The following is a 16,578-nucleotide window of genomic DNA, read 5'->3' on the forward strand; positions in this document are numbered from 1 at the left end:
GCATATACTAAAGAGGAGGCTGTGCGTATACAGCGATAATCAACTGCATTTTTTTGATTCCAGGTTCTCAAAACAACAGTCAAACAAACAATCCTAATTTCTCCCAGGATGACAAGGAGAATACAGCATATGATCCCGCCAGAAACAAATGTCTGACAATGGCAAGCTCAGATGGTGAGGAAAAGCAATTCTTTCAGCCAGTAGCAATACCTCCTGTGGAAAGCAAAAGGGCAAAAGTTAACCTCTCCGCTGCTGAGTCAAAAGACAGCAAGACGGAACATGAAAAAGGTAATAAACATAGGTCTTATTTACTGATGTGCAATATGTTGTAGGCCCCATTGACAATAAAGGGGCTTGCATGAATGTGTGTTAAATCACATTAACATATAAACACATTAGTGAGTCTAGCTTAGGAGTAGGCAATTCCGGTCCTCGAGAGCCGGAGCCAGGTCAGGTTTTCAGGATATCCACAATAAATATACATGAGACAGATTTGCATCTCAAGGAAGCAGTGCATGCAAATCCATCTCATGCATATTCATTATGGATATCCTGAAAACCTGACCTGGCTCCGGCTCTTGAGGACCAGCATTGCCTACCCCTGGTCTAGCCCAATGTTTATCTGAACATTATTGTAAAGAAATAATATATGTTTGAAACTGTTCAGCTTTATGGCCTTGTGTTTTTGCTCAGGTATTTAGCAAATCTTTTGTGATTTTGTTAAACTTTAAATATCAATAAACTGAAATAATAAAGAGACATCAGTCCAAGAGGATTTCTGTATTCTGAGAAAGCTATAAGACAGCAGAGCAAAAAAAGATTAGTTTGCAATAGGAAATGTTGCTGTTGTGCCAGAGACCATGTTTATGGTTGTATCTGTTTGGAAGAAATTAGAGGTGTTCTGCTTGAAATATGATGCCAAGGAGCAGAGCCTAGGAAGAGGGCACATAGGCCAGTGATGGAGCGAACACAGGAGCACTCAATTTCAGGATTCAATTCAGAAGTAAAGAAATACAATCAGGATGGGACGAAGGCACTAACAAAGCAAGACTTAAGTGGCTCACAGTAGTTTGGAGACGCATCGCTGCATACAGGCTGACATTAAAGAGGCCCTGGCAGAACCAGAGAACTGAGGTGATCGGCGTGAGGCCTGCATTAAAGAGGCCCAGGAGCACATGGCAGAAATGAGCCATCCCTTGTGGAGTTGGTAGATAAAGTCCAAAAATCTTGAGAAAAGATCTTGTTGCACCAATATCTGTATAAGGGGCCTCCTGGAAATGGAGAAATGCCAAGACCTTTCTTGTGGTAATACAGAATATCTTCCAATTGGTAAGGCTAAGGTTGGAGTAGAAGGAGCACTGTATGTCCAGGTGAACAAAACACATCGAAGGTTAGGCCCACATTAGGATAAAGGACATCATTGTATGTGTTCACCATTTTACATAAAAGGAAGAAGTGATGAAGAAGCAAGACAAAAGATGATATTCACATGGGATTGCTACATGATACAGCTGTTTAACAGTATATCTTTCATAACACTGCAAAAATGAGGGATAATGAAGGAGGTGATAGAGTTATTGAGATGGAAGACAGTAAAGTAGAAATGGGTATTCCCATTTGTTCTCCTTTTTATCCTGAACAGGGATAACACCTTGGTGAAATCAGAAGAGTAATCTTTTGTTTTATCGCCTAATCTTTTGGGTCCCGGGTCCAGACCTCAGAGAGGAAGTGGTGTTGCAGAATAAGAAGTCAACAGTCAGTTGTGGTTTTGGAAAAGGATATATTATATAGAAATTTGCTTATTCAGTAGCAAAGACATAGGATTCTGTACAATAGCTGTTATACTTCTCGCTCCATCTTCGCGGTTTCAGCAATCGCGGTTCCGATTATTCACGGTTTTAAGCTTGTTGGCTCCTCCCCTCCACATGACATCAACTTGCTAGAGAAATTGCTGATTCCAAGCGTTTACAGAGAAAATCGCCGATTCCCGGAACTTTCTTCACCGTGTTTTGCCTCTCCTTCAGGAACAGGCTGGGTCTCCCACCATGTTATTTGCGGTTTCACCATGTTCATGATATTTTTTTTTAATAGAAAACAGCGAATAACATATGAAAAAGTTATTTGTGGTTTTTCTGTATTCGCGGGTCTGTTAATCATCACCGCGAATACGGAGGGAGAAGAACTTCCCACTAGTCATGAATCTGCAGAAGGTTATCACTTTAAAACTCTGGGGAAGAAAGGCGAGGCGCTGCGGCTGAGTTATTTCAACCTGCCGGATGCATGTTTTCCTCTCTAGTATTCTGTGCTGTGCCATGATAGCTTATAGTGCTAAATATGTCATTTTAACAGGCACAAGAATGTTAATTTGAGAGCTAATGTCAATTTATGATATTTTATATGAAACTTAAACGTAAGAACCTGAGAATTGCCATACTGGAACAGATCGAGGCCCAGTATCATGTTTCCAACAGTGGCCAATCCAGGTCACAAGTAATTGGCAAGATCCCAAGGAATAAAACAGATTTTATGCTGTTTATCCTAGGAATAAACAGTGGATTTACACAAGTTCATCTTAATAATGTCTTATGGACTTTTAGGAAGCTAACTGATTTTACCATATTTTCCGTCAATAAATTCCAGAATTTAATTACATATTGTGTGAAGAAATATTTTCTCCGGTTTGTTTTAAATCTACTATAGTGGTACCTTGGATTACGAGCATAATCTGTTCCAGGAGCATGCTCGTAATCCAAAATGCTCGTATATCAAAGCAAGTTTCCCCATAGGAAGTAAGGGAAACTTGCTTTGATATGTTTCCACCCCCCACCTTCCCCCCCCCCGAGGCCATCAGCGCTGCTCCCCCCCCCACGAGAACCGGCATTGCTCCCCCCGAAGGCCCCCCCCTGCCACCATTGGGCACCCCCCCCGGCCGCGACCTGAGGTCCCCCCAACCCACCCGAACCCTCTTCTTACTTTTCTGTAGCCTCCGCAGTGGCACCGGCACCAGCATGTCCTGTGCGTGGTGCCGGTGCCTGAAGATCTGCTTCCTGTGCTGGGCCTTGAGAGTTCAAGTTTGACGTGAGAGTTCACGTTCGACGTGAACTCTCAAGGCCCAGCACAGGAAGCAGATCTTCAGGCACCGGCACCACGCACAGGACATGCTGGTGCCGGTGCCGCTGCGGAGGCTACAGAAAAGTAAGAAGAGGGTTCGGGTGGGTTGGAGGGACCTCAGGTCGCGGCGGGGGGGTGCCCGATGGCGGCGGGGGGGGGTGCCGGATCGCGGGGGGGAGGGTGCCGGTTCGCAGGGGAGGCGTTCGCAAATCGAAGCGCGCTCGGTTTCCGAGGCGCCAATTTTGCAAATGTTTTGCTCGCCTTGCAAAACACTTGCAAACCGGTGCACTCGTAAGCCGAGGTACCACTGTACTTAGTAGCTTGATCTCATGCTCCCTAGTCCTAGTATTTTTGGAAAGAGTGAACATGTGATTCACATCTACCCTTTCCATTCCACCCAGTATTTTATAGACCTCTATCGTATCACTCTTGAGCTGTCTCCCAGCTGAAGAGCCCTAGCTGCTTTAGTCTCTCCTCATAGGGAAGTCGTCCTATCCCTTTTATCATTTTCGTTGCTCTTCTTTGTACCTTTTCTAATTCAGCTATATCTTTTTTTGAGATATGGCGACCAGAATTGCACACAGTATGTGAGGTGCGGCCGTACCATAGAGCAATACAAAGGCATTGTAATATTTTCATCTTTGTTTTCCGTTCATTTCCTGATAATTCCTAACCTTCTATTTGCTTTTATTTAGCCGTCGCTGCACAGTATGCTGAGGGTTTCAACGTATCATCAAACATATTTTCTGAGAATAGGAAATACTTAGGAAAAATGCAATAGACATTCTTTCAAGTGAATAATGGTAGCATCATAGTAACATATTAACACAGTAAATGGAGACCTGAATGGTCCATCCAATCTGACGCAACAGTCACACTCATTATCAGTTCATGATTAAACCAACAACAGATGTGATAGCATCATGTCGGAGCACATGCTTCTCTCTTTTCACATTGGTATGTTTCACCCATTCCAAAGGTTCTCCATCGCCTTAAAGCAGGGGTGTCAAAGTCCCTCCTCGAGGGCCGCAATCCCCTCAGGTTTTCAGATTTCCCCAATGAATATGCATGAGATCTATTAGCATGCAATGAAAGCAGTGCATGCAAATAGAGCTCATGCATATTTATTGGGGAAATCCTGAAAACCCGACTGGATTGCGGCCCTCGAGGAGGGACTTTGACACCCCTGCCTTACAAGGATCCTCTTGGAGAATTAAATGTGCTTGCTGCAGCTGTTTGTTAAGCAAGAGAGGACTAATTTATAAGGCAGTTTTATTTGTCATGATTAGTGTTTCAAGTTTATTAAAATTTTGATGTAAACGCAATATCAAATATTTTCAATGCGTATAACAATAATAATTTTAGGGGACAAGATAGAACAATTTATACCAATAAACATACAATTAATATACATACTAGATAGTGAAACATAAGGAAAGAGGGGGTGAACTACAATTTTTTAAGGAATAGAAAACAATTAAGGGGAAACAACATTAGGAGGGTAATTAAAAATATTTTAAATAAAACTAGGTCTAAGAGTGAATTAGAGAGATTGTGACCTATATACGGATCTGGTTAAATTTAATTGTTTGATCCTAAGATTGTTGATAGAAAAAGTTATCCAATCTATTACTCATATGCATCTTTGTATAGGTGGCTTTTTAGTGTGTTTTTAAATTTTTCTAAAGAGGTTTCAGCACGTAGATAAATGGTAGCTTGTTCCAAAGCTGGGGTGCTAGGATAGAAAAAATTGGAGCTCTTCTAGTGCCTATTATTTTCAAAGACGGAATGGTGAGCAGATGCTGATCTGTTGATCTTAGAGATCTAGCTGGAGAATATGGTATTAAATAACGATGTGAGAATATTGGTGTATTGGTTTGTTGAATTTTGAAGGATAACAATGCAATTTTATATATTATTCTGTGTGAGATAGGTAGCCAGTATGCTTTTTGCAAGAGAGGAGTGACATGATCATATTTTTGGGAGTTAGTAATAATTTTTATTGCTGTGTTTTGTATAATTTGTAACCTTCTTATTTCTTTCTGAGTTATGCCATGGTATAATGTATTGCAGTAATCCAGCCTGGAAATAATCAAGGAATGAATTAGAACATTAAGAGCTTTGGGTTCTAAGACTTTGGCTAAGGATCTAATGAGACGTAGTTTATAAAAACAGTTTTTAACTACGGAACTACCGTATTTTCACATAGATAACGCGCACCCGTGTAAAACGCGCACACGGGTATAGTGCGCAAAACACATATTTATGTACATAAATTTTTATATACCGCGCACACCCGTATACCGCGCATGCTGCCCGACTCTCCTTTCGCCCGCCTCGACTCTCCTCTGGAGACCCTGACTCTGTTTTCGCCCGCCCCGACTCTCCTCTCCTCCTTGAAGTCCTGTCCCTACCCTGAAAGCCTGATGCCCCCCCCCCCCGACGTCCGATTCACCCCCCCGCAAGACCGCTCGCACCCCCACCCCGAAGGACCGCTCGCACCCCCACCCGAAGAACCGCTCGCACCCCCACAGCCTCACCCCCCTCCCCCATGGAGAAGCTGTCTACCTTGTTTCCGGATGCCAGCGAGCCCAGCTGTTTCCTCTGCCGGCGGTCCCGCCCCTTCTCTGAGCCCTGCTGTGCTGCTTTTTCTTCCGGCAGTCCCGCCCTTTCTCTGACATCAGAGAATGGGCGGGACCGCCTGAAGAGGAAGCAGCGCAGCACAGGGCTCTGAGAAGGGGCAGGACTGCCGGCAGAGGAAGCAGCTGGGCTGGCATCCGGAAACAAGGTAGACAGCTTCTCCATGGGGGAGGGGGGGAGGCTGTGGGGGTGCGAGCGGTCCTTCGGGTGGGGGTGCGAGCGGTCCTTCGGGGTGGGAGTGCGAGCGCTCCTTCTGGGTGATGAATCGGGCGTCGGGGAGGGGGGGAAACTATGTAAAAAAAATTTTGTACAACGCGTATAACGCGCAAGGGTATGCGCGGTTTGTAAAAACCACGTATAACGTGCGCGTTATATGCGAGAAAATACGGTAATCTGATCATGGAAGGATAATTCATGGTCCAATAATACTCTCAATATTTTTGTCTTCTTCACTTTTTGTAGTGGGCAATTGTCTAAGAAAATTTGTGATGCAAGTGTAAGATCCTTTTTCCATGGAAAATACATTATTGAAGATTTGGATGGATTCAGAGCCAACATGTTATCTTTTAGCCATTGACTAATTTGTTTTAACTTATTGTTAATGTTCGTTATCTCATTAGAATCGGCAGTATTTATTGGATGTAAGAGCTGGATGTCATCTGCGTAAGCAAAAACGGAGAATCCAGTGGATTGACTTAGTGTGAGAAGTGGAGCTAAGAAAATATTGAATAAAAGGGGAGACAGAATAGAACCTTGAGGAATACCATAAGAGTTTGTATAGTTTCCTGATGATGAATTATTGAAAATAACTTTGGTGGACCTGTCTTGAAAATATGATTTAAACCAGGGATCTCAAAGTCCCTCCTTGAAGGCCGCAATCCAGTCGGGTTTTCAGGATTTCCCCAATGAATATGCATTGAAAGCAGTGCATGCACATAGATCTCATGCATATTCATTGGGGAAATCCTGAAAACCCAACTGGATTGCGGCCCTCAAGGAGGGACTTTGAGACCCCTGATTTAAACCAATTTAGAACTTGTTCAGAAATACCAATGGAGGACAGTCTCTTGATGAGTAAATGATGGTCAATAGTGTCAAATGCTGCAGATAGATCGAGTGAAATCAAAAATACCAATTTATGGTGATCCAAATAATACTGAATGTTGGTTGTAAGACCTATCATAGAATGTTATGTAGAATAATTGACTCTAAAACCTGTCTGGTTGGGATGTAGTATATGAGTTTTTTCAATGAAGTTGCTTACATGATTGAAAACAACTTTTTCTATTAGTTTAGTGATGAATGGTAAATTGGCAATAGGTCGATAATTTGATTCAGTTGAAATTGAATCTTTAGGATTTTTAATTATTGGACAGATGATTGCTTCTTTCCATTCTTTTGGTATGATTCTGGTAGTTAAACTACCGTATTTGCCGGCGTATAAGACGACTTTTCAGTACCTTAAAATCCTCCCCAAAGTCGGGGGTCGTCTTATACGCCGGGTACTGTTTAGAGAGCTGCACGGGGACGCCCCTAGGGTCGCGGGGATCCCGTGGGGACGCCCCCTAGGGTCGCGGGGATCCCATGGGGACGCCTCCGAGGGTCGCGGGACTCCTGCGGGGCTGGATGCTCAGTCTTCTGGATGTACGCGGCTCTTCTTCTCCCTACCTTCTCTGCTTGCAGCACAGAGCCGAACGGAAGTCTTCCCGACGTCAGCGCTGACGTCGGAGGGGAGGGAGGGCTTAAACAAAGCTTAAACAAAGCCCTCCCTCCCTCCGACGTCAGCGCTGACGTCGGGAAGACTTCCGTTCGGCTCTGTGCTGCAGGCAGGGCAGATAAGGAGAAGGAGAATAGCCTCGCGGTTCGAGTGGCTACCAAGGGAGAGGGGCGGCCGCCCCGCCCCGGTTGCAGCACAGCCGGCCAGGTTCCCTTACTTTTGTGGCACTTCCCCGACCGACCGATAACAGCCCGGGTCCGACAATCCTCCCTGCCCTGTAGCCGCGAATCTAAATTACCTTCTTACAGCAGCTGTAAGAAGGTAATTTAGATTCGCGGTTAAGGGCAGGGAGGTTTGTCGGACCGGGGCTGTTGTCGGTCGGTCGGGGAAGTGCCACAAAAGTAAGGGGACCTGGCCGGCTGTGCTGCACCCGGGGCGGTAGAGAAGGTGTGCGGAAGAAGGGGTAGTCTTATACGGCGAGTATATAACAAAACTCTATATTTTAACTAAAAGTTGGGGGGTCGTCTTATACGCCCAGTCGTCTTATACGCCGGCAAATACGGTATTTTCAATCATTGTCTGAATGAAGGGACCAAAGAAAGAAAAGAAACGTTTTATAAAGAAAGGAGAAATTGCGGAAGAACCTGCACCTTTGATGTTGATACTTTGTAACAATTGTTTAAGGACCTCTAGGGTTGGTATTTGAAAATTGGTGCATTTTGAAATGGATAAAGTTTTTGTATTGGTTCCATATTGACATTAAAATTGCTTTTTGAGCTAATGCTATCTCTAATTTTTTTTTTTTTTACTTTGTTTACAAAGTAGTTTGCTAGATCTTGTGCTTTTGGTTTATCTTCGAATTCTGGGTTTTCTTGAAAACAAAATTGTCATGAACTTATAAATTAAGGTCTATGGGGCCTATTTACTAAAGGTTTTCTTCCATTATGTGTCTAGAGGAAAATGTTTGGGAAACAAAGCCCTTTGATTTTGACAGCCAATGTACATTCGTTCCTTTTGTGACAGCAGATTCATGGCGATGGCGCCATTATCATGTGCATGGCCAGTGAACTATAGTTTCAGTGTTAAAAGTGATAAGTCTTAAATTTATGATTATTAAGAACAGCCTAAGAAAGAACCTTCTGCCATTTTATTCTTTAACAAATACTTGTATTCTGGAGATACTCAGGCTATTGGCAGAACCATTAGTAAATTAAACCTTTGTCATTCCATCTCTATTTGATATTAGCTTGTGAAAATATTTTTTTTCTTTTAGGGGAGTTGGAGAATTCAGATACTTTTTCAGTCTTTGATGGTCTAATGTTCTGTGCAAGTAGGAATACTGATAGAATTTATCTCTACACAAAGGTAAGTATACTAGTGAATCTGTATTTGATATAGCCATGCACTGAATCATTTTTAACACAGATGGTCCCTGCTCAGAAGAGCTTACAATCTAACTTGGACAGACAGACATGACATATAGGATTAAGGATGTAGAACCCAAGGTGTGAGGAGTTAGGAGTTGAAAGCAGTCTTGAAGAGGTGGGCTTTTAACTGGGCCTTGAACACTGCCAGAGATGGAGCCCGCCATAGGGATTCGGGCAGCTTGTTCCAAGCATACAGCACAGCAAGGTAGAAAGGACAGAGTCTGGAGTTGACAGAGGAAGATAAGGGCGTAGACAGGAAGGACTTATCAGCTGAACAGAGCTCCAGGGGGAGGGAACATAGTGGGAGATAAGTGAACAACAACAATTTTTCTGTACTGCTACCAGGTGCACGCAGCGCTGTACATTGTACATGCGAGACACCACCCCTGCTCAGAAGAGCTTACAATCTAATTATGACTGACACACAGAGGAGACTAAAAGGTGGTAGGGGACTACTAAGGGAATGACAGACAGATATGTTGCTTGGGTCAGTGTTTGAATGAATTTGAATCAGCAACTGCTTGATTACTTAGCCAGCTGAGCAACTTAATTTCTAAGACTTGTTTAAGTGAAGAGAGGTAGCGAGGGGCAGCTGAATGAGTGTATTTGTAGGTCAGTAAGAAGAGTTTGAATTATATTCGGAAATGGATGGGAAGCCAATGAAGTGACTTTAAGAGAGGGATAATGTAAGTATAGCGGCTCTCACAGAATATGAGTCATGCATCTGAATTCTGGATGGATTGGAAGGGAACGAGATGGCTAAGCGGAAGGCCTGAGAGTAGCAAGTTGCAGTAGTCTAAGCGTGAGGTGATGAGGGCATGGATAAGTGTTTTGGTGGTGTGCTCAGAGAGGAAGGGTTCCTTCCAAGTAGCCTGCAGGGAAGAGGGAACCTAGAGCAAGCAAAGGACAGTCACCACTCCCTAATCCAGTGTTCTTCAACCACCGGTCCATGGACCAGTGCCGGTCCACAGAGGGGAGGCTTCCAGATGAGGCAAGGGACGTGCAAGGTGCAATTAGTACTATTATAGGGACGGGGTCTGGGGTGGACATTGGGTAGAGATGGGCGGGGTCTGGCCCATGACTTAGCCCAGTGTTCTTCAACCGCTGGTCCACAGAATAATTTTTTTTATTTCTGCCGGTCCATAGGTGTAAAAAGGTTGAAAAACGCTGCCCTAATCTAAATCCTCTTTTCATTGCTCCTGGTGCACCCAAGCCTGTCCTAGCTTCATAGTTCCTCTTCCTTTTTATCCACAAATTAAGCCTTGAGAAAGCTAGAATGCATGTGACATAAATCCAGCAGAAGTGGCTCAAGGCAACATGAAGCATCCTACCCCAGGGCCATTTCCAAGGCCCTACTTCTTAAAATCGATCAAACAAACAACTCCCTAAGAGAACTAGTTCAGACAACAAATGTATCACAATCTAAGAAAAGATAACAATGTCAGTTGACTTCTATTTATCAGATACAACAATTTGTTAATGGAAACAGTATATCTCTGGCAAATGAAATCATAGAAAGATATGGCTTGTTGCATTTGAACCAGCATCTTCTCGATTACTTAGCCAGCTGAGTAACTCAGTTTCTAAGACTTGGTCCCTTTTCTTGGATTATGACACAAATATGCTATTAGTATCTGTGCCTTCCTAAGTACCCACCTTAGTGCCTGGGGCTCGCTTCAATAAAATTGTGGAAATTTTCATAGAAACGTTTGCACTTATCCAGAGCGAGCTGAATTCTGATACTGAAGAGTATCTATCACTAGTTCATCAGATCACATTTTCCAGCATAAAACTAAGGTGCGCTAGTGTTTTTAGCGCACGCTAAATGAAAAATACTAACGCAAGCTCTATGGAGGCGTTAGCTTTTAGCACACGCGGCATTGTAGCGCGCGCTAAGCGCACGCTAAAACTGCTAGCACACCTTAGTAAAAGGAGCCCTAGGAGTTAGATAGCGCTAGTAATTTCTAAAATCCAATTACCTGGTTAAATGGGCTATTTAGAAATTTATTTATTTATTTATGTAGCCCATCCTCCCAAAAGAACCCTGAACGGGTTACAGGAGTACATACACAGTATTAGTCAAGACAAAATGGACAAGATATGCTTGGAATACTAGTGACTCTTCAGTTTCTGGTACCCACGACTCTGACTCCCGGTACCCAAAATTGTCTCCGACTCCACAGCTCTGCTAGTGGTACAATGACCGTGTTATGGTAAATAGAGAACATTTGAGATACACTAGGTCATTGTTCTTCAACCGCTGGTCCGCAGACCAGTGTCGGTCCGCAGAAAATTCCTGCTGGTCCACAGAGGGCCGGCGAGATCGACGTGGTTAAATTCCCCGTTGGCATCTCTTCCCCTTTCCCTTCCAGGGCTTAGGATCGGCTGCAGACAGCAAAAAGAAACACAGAAGCCACGGGACTTTTCCTCTTGCTTGCATCGCTATAGGCTCTGCCGATCCTGATCCCGCCCCCCTCTGAAGTGACTTCCTATGTTTGAGGGGCAGGATTGAGACCGGCAGAGCTTATAGCGAATAGCAATGCAGGCAAGAGGAAAGGTCCCGCAGCTTCTGTCTTTGTTCAGAGTTCTGGGCAAAGGAACTGTAAGTAAACTGTTTAGAACCAGGCTGCTTCCAATTTAGTGTCAGTTATGGTGAGACCAGCCATTGTGACACTGGAGTCACTCTGGGGCCAGCAGCAAAGGGAGGGAATAAGATATATGCTGGTTTCCCACGTGTTGTGGGAAGAGGATGGTAGACCCGGGGATGGGGGGGATTGGTGTGACAGAAGGGAGATGGTGGATCCCCTTGGGGGAGGATAGTTATTGGAACTAGGTGGGAGTTGGAAGAATAGGGACACAAAGACAGATGCTGGACCTTGCAGGGGGCAGAGAGACATGGAAAATGCCGAACAGGAGGAGGGTGGAGTATGAAGACAGAAGTAAGATGGACATGGGTAAAGGGAGTAGGGAGACAGAGGGGATATGCTGGACATGGTGAAGGGGGAATAGGGAGACAAGGAGAAGATGCTGAATAAGGAATGGAGGGAGTAGGGTAATGGAAGGTATCTGCTGGATTAAGATGGGGAAAAGAGGGGAGGTACTGGAACACGTTCAATATAAAATCATAACTGAGGCTTGTGCGGATGGGATCAGATGGTTTGCGGGAACCGAGCTTGCGGAGACAGGGCGGAAATGTGGGTTTTTTTAAATTTCAGTCTTAGTAGTTTGCCGGTCCACAAAATAATTCTTTTATTTCTGCCGGTTCACGGGTATAAAAAGGTTGAAAAACACTGCACTAGGTAACTAGACAAGCTAAAGTAGAAATAACAGCTGAGATACATTAATTAACTATGCATACTATAGTTGATATGAACATCCGAGATACACTAATCAGCTATAGTAGAGATAAACCTCAGATACTGTAACTATACATGCTTTAGTGAGGAGCTTAGCACTATGGCCTAGTTGATGAGTTTATCCAAGATCATTTAGGTTGGTGAGTTTATCTGAGATCATTAATCCTTTCATGGAGCTGGATTTGTGAAGAGGAAGGTTGTCAAAGGCTACTGTTTTGAAGTGATCAAGAGTTTCTGGGCCCTGTGTATTGTCAGGCTGTGAGCTCTCTTCTGTTTATGTAGCTGCAAGGCTATTGCTTTGCTTTCTGCTACTTCTTGTCCCCAAAAGCTGCTATCCTAGGTGACTGCCTAGTGTTGCTACTCTGTTTCCTGTTATTCACATTGGGCTGTTGGTTGTCTATCAGTCCAATATCGGGATGTACTTTTTCTGAAGAACGTTATGGCCTATGACCCCCTGCCTGCCTGACTGAGTTATATAAGTGAGTGAAGAAATGTAATTGTCATGAAAGCTGAAATGTAAAAAAAATTGTTTACACTTCTCCCTCCCTATTCGCGGTTTCAGCGATTGCGGTTTTGACACTTCTCCCTCCCTATTCGCGGTTTCAGCGATTGCGGTTTTGACACTTCGCCCTCCCTATTCGCGGTTTCAGCGATTGCGGTTTTGACACTTCTCCCTCCCTATTCGCGGTTTCAGCGATTGTGGTTTTCACTATTCATGATTTTTTTTGCCTGTGGCCCCCCCCCCCTGGAGAATCACTCGGTGGCAGCCCACATCGACCAGAACCGGCCCCGGGAATTGGATCGGGGCGAGCAGCCATCCCGGGAGCACAACCCTCAGCTATGGACGTAGCTCCGGTGACAACTTCGTGCACGAACCTTATCTAGTGGTCTAGCAGTGACGCGGGACAGGAGTGATCTTCCTACACTCCTGCCCCGTGCAGCGCCGTCATAAAAATGGCTGCTGTGAGTTCCCATGGTCTCATGAGACTACAACGGGACAGCTCTGCACGGGGCAGGAGTGTAGGAAGATCGCTCCTGCCCTGCGTCGCATCTAGACCACCAGGTATGACCGGGGGTGGGTCAGAGTCAGCCCAAAAGTTATTCACGAATTTTCCTTATCCACTCCATTTCCAACCTGCTGACGGCAACGGGCGACCTCAAAACATTTCAAAAAGAAATCAAAACCCCGCTTTTCAAAAAATTTATCCAGATATCTTAAACCGCCCCTTCCCCCTCCTCCCAGGTAAATTCCCCTCCCAAAGCCTCCACTTAGGTAATCTCTTTCTCCTCAAAACACCAAGAATACAGATCCCTGAAATGTAATGTAATCTTATTTGTAACCTAACTGTAATCTATTTATTATATTACCTAGAAATGTACAGTCATCTTACTATCCAATTGCAAGTTCTTCCGGAATTTACCCAGCTTTCTCACCTCTTTTGTAACCAAAAAAACCCAAACTATTGTAACTTCATTGGAAATGTCCAGTCAGCTCTTTTGTAATCCGCCTTGAACTGCAAGATATAGGCGGAATGGAAGTCACTAATGTAATGTAATTTATACAGAGGGAGGAGTGTACAGTGCAATTTTCCAGTAACCCTATTGATCTTGGAGGAATTCTGTTTCAGTTTTGTTACCTTTTATTAGATGAACATGAGTTATCTCAATTTGAGACTACTGCCCCTCTCCTTGTCCCTCTCCAGAGTCTATAAATAATTATGAATAGATATAATCCAAAAATTAATACAACACCCTCAAAAGCACAGGTCTACATATCACATTGTATTCAAAAAGGAGAAAAGACCTCAGTGTCCAATAGGGGCTCTACAGGCTACCCACATAGACAAGCTGGTTTCAAACTGAATTTGAGACCAGCAGACACATCCTTGGTCAAAAACTCCAAAAGTACGAGAGATATAGTGTGTACATCACTTTCAAAAAACACACTCTCTTTGAAATTCTATTTTTTCTTTTTTCAATAAAAGTCTTTCACTTGCCAATATAATTTATAGTATTTTTCAATTATTTTCAATAAAAGTCACTTATCTGAATATTGCTGATTGAATGTAGTCCTGGGGTTAGAATGCAGGAAAAACTGCTCCGTGGAGAAAAAGCTGAAAGTCATTCAAGCTCTACATACTTTCATATAATCCAACAGGGCTCCCTGTTTCGCTAATACGCTTCTTCAGGGATTTGATGGAAGCGGCACTGGAATTGACCCTCCTTCAGAGCATTCTCTGCTTTCTCTTCCCTGATCAGGAACCCAGGGAAGAGAAAGCAGAGAATACTCTGAAGGAGGGTCAGTTCCAGTGCCGCTTCCATCAAATCCCTGAAGAAGCGTTTTAGCGAAACAGGGAGCCCTGTTGAGGGAAGAAAAAGCAGAGAATGCTCTGAAGGAGGGTCAATTCCAGTGCCGCTTCCATCAAATCCCTGAAGAAGCGTTTTAGCGAAACAGGGAGCCCTGTTGAGGGAAGAGAAAGCAGAGAATGCTCTGAAGGAGGGTCAATTCCAGTGCCGCTTCCATCAAATCCCTGAAGAAGCGTATTAGCGAAACAGGGAGCCCTGTTGGATTATGTGGAAGTATGTAGAGCTTGAATGACTTTCAGCTTCTTCTCCACGGAGCAGTTTTTCCTGCATTCTAACCCCAGGACTACATTCAAACAGCAATATTCAGATAAGTGACTTTTATTGAAAATAATTGAAAAATACTATAAATTATATTGGCAAGTGAAAGAGACTTTTATTGAAAAAAGAAACAATAGAATTTCAAAGAGAGTGTGTTTTTTGAAAGTGATGTACACACTATATCTCTCGTACTTTTGGAGTTTTTGACCAAGGATGTGTCTGCTGGTCTCAAATTCAGTTTGAAACCAGCTTGTCTATGTGGGTAGCCTGTAGAGCCCCTATTGGACACTGAGGTCTTTTCTCCTTTTTGAATACAATGTGATATGTAGACCTGTGCTTTTGAGGGTGTTGTGTAAATTTTTGATTTTTTTGGACATCCTTTTCTTGATTATTTGGATTTTTTTTAGATATAATCCAAAACATATTAATAGACATAGCATTATTATTGGAACCAAAATTGTAATTGTAGTTAAAATACTGAAACCTTATAGTTTAAAGCTATGAAAAATTAATATTTTTCACCTCACTTTTCCTAATCTTTTTGAGACTGTGCTTTTTTTTCCTTAGAAAGAAATATGTTCCTTGCTGTTTCTATGTGCTAAATACTGGATTAACAATTCTGTATATGCAATGTTGATTCAGTGACTGAATGGAACAATTTTTGCATGAAACAGCTGCATAATGTGCCCTTATTACAGAAGGCTACCGTACAGAATATGTAAGTCCTCTAAATGTCAGCACTTCTGTTTCATTTCATTGGAAATATTAAGTATTTGAAAATATATTAGAATATTTTAAATGTGAGACCTTGCAGATTTTGCTTTTCAACTCTTACATGTTCCTTTTTGAATACTTCTGATGGAAATGCAAATTGATTTGACAAAATATAAGCATATCTAAGCTAGCATGTTCTTGACTAAAATAAATACCCAGATTTTGGTTCTGATGATTCTGCAGTTAAGAAAGCAAATTTTTACTAAACAAAGGGCAGATACTTATACCTACTGTATCATTTCTTCTACCATAATCTCCCCAACCCCGAAATGTCCTGTCAAAATTAGACTGTAAGCTCTTCTGAGCAGGGACCGTCTATTGTATATTAAAATGTACAGCGCTGCATACACCTTTCAGTGCTTTAGAAATCATAAATAGCAGTAGTAGACATTGGATTATAGTGGCAGCAGCAGAAAATCTTTTTGGTTGAAGGAGAGAGGCAAATCAATTTCTAGCCCCGCCCCCAAACCCTCTAGATGCTGGTGCTGTGTTGGGTACAGAATGACACAGGGAAAAATTTATCCCCATCCCTGCAGTATCTCTCTCCATTCCCATTCTGTCCCTGCCCCTTCCCTGTAAGCTCTGTCCTCATCTGCACAAGCCTCAAACACTTATGATTTTAAAGTGTTCGAGGCTTATGCAGATGAGGACAGAGCTTGCAGGGATGGGACAGGGACAGAACTCTTGGGGATGGAATGGACATAGATTCCGCAGGGATGGGGGCAAATTTGTCTCCATGTCATTCTCTAGTTTTGAGCAAAATATTGATGAGACCATGACCCCTATGACCTACCCCATTCTGCTGCCAATGGCTTATAATTCTTTCCAACTGCCAGTGGTATAGCCATAAGTGGGCCTAGATCCAACCATATTGGACTCAGGCCAACCCAGTAGCAGCATATCTGTGATATATATAGCTGGTGGGGAT

The 16,578-nt window shown here is 43.3% G+C and overlaps 1 protein-coding gene across 1 annotated transcript in view; it reads left to right on the forward strand.

Annotated features, from left to right (window-relative positions):
- The window catches only part of ZRANB3 (zinc finger RANBP2-type containing 3), a 139,431-nt gene that overhangs the window by 88,901 nt on the left and 33,952 nt on the right, over window positions 1-16,578 (forward strand). The window contains 2 exon segments of the mRNA XM_033943926.1: window positions 64-288; window positions 8,742-8,833. Coding sequence (XP_033799817.1) covers window positions 64-288; window positions 8,742-8,833 — 317 coding nt within the window.

This window comes from Geotrypetes seraphini, chromosome 5 (genome assembly GCF_902459505.1).
Source record: "Geotrypetes seraphini chromosome 5, aGeoSer1.1, whole genome shotgun sequence".
Classification (NCBI taxonomy): Eukaryota; Metazoa; Chordata; class Amphibia; order Gymnophiona; family Dermophiidae; genus Geotrypetes; species Geotrypetes seraphini.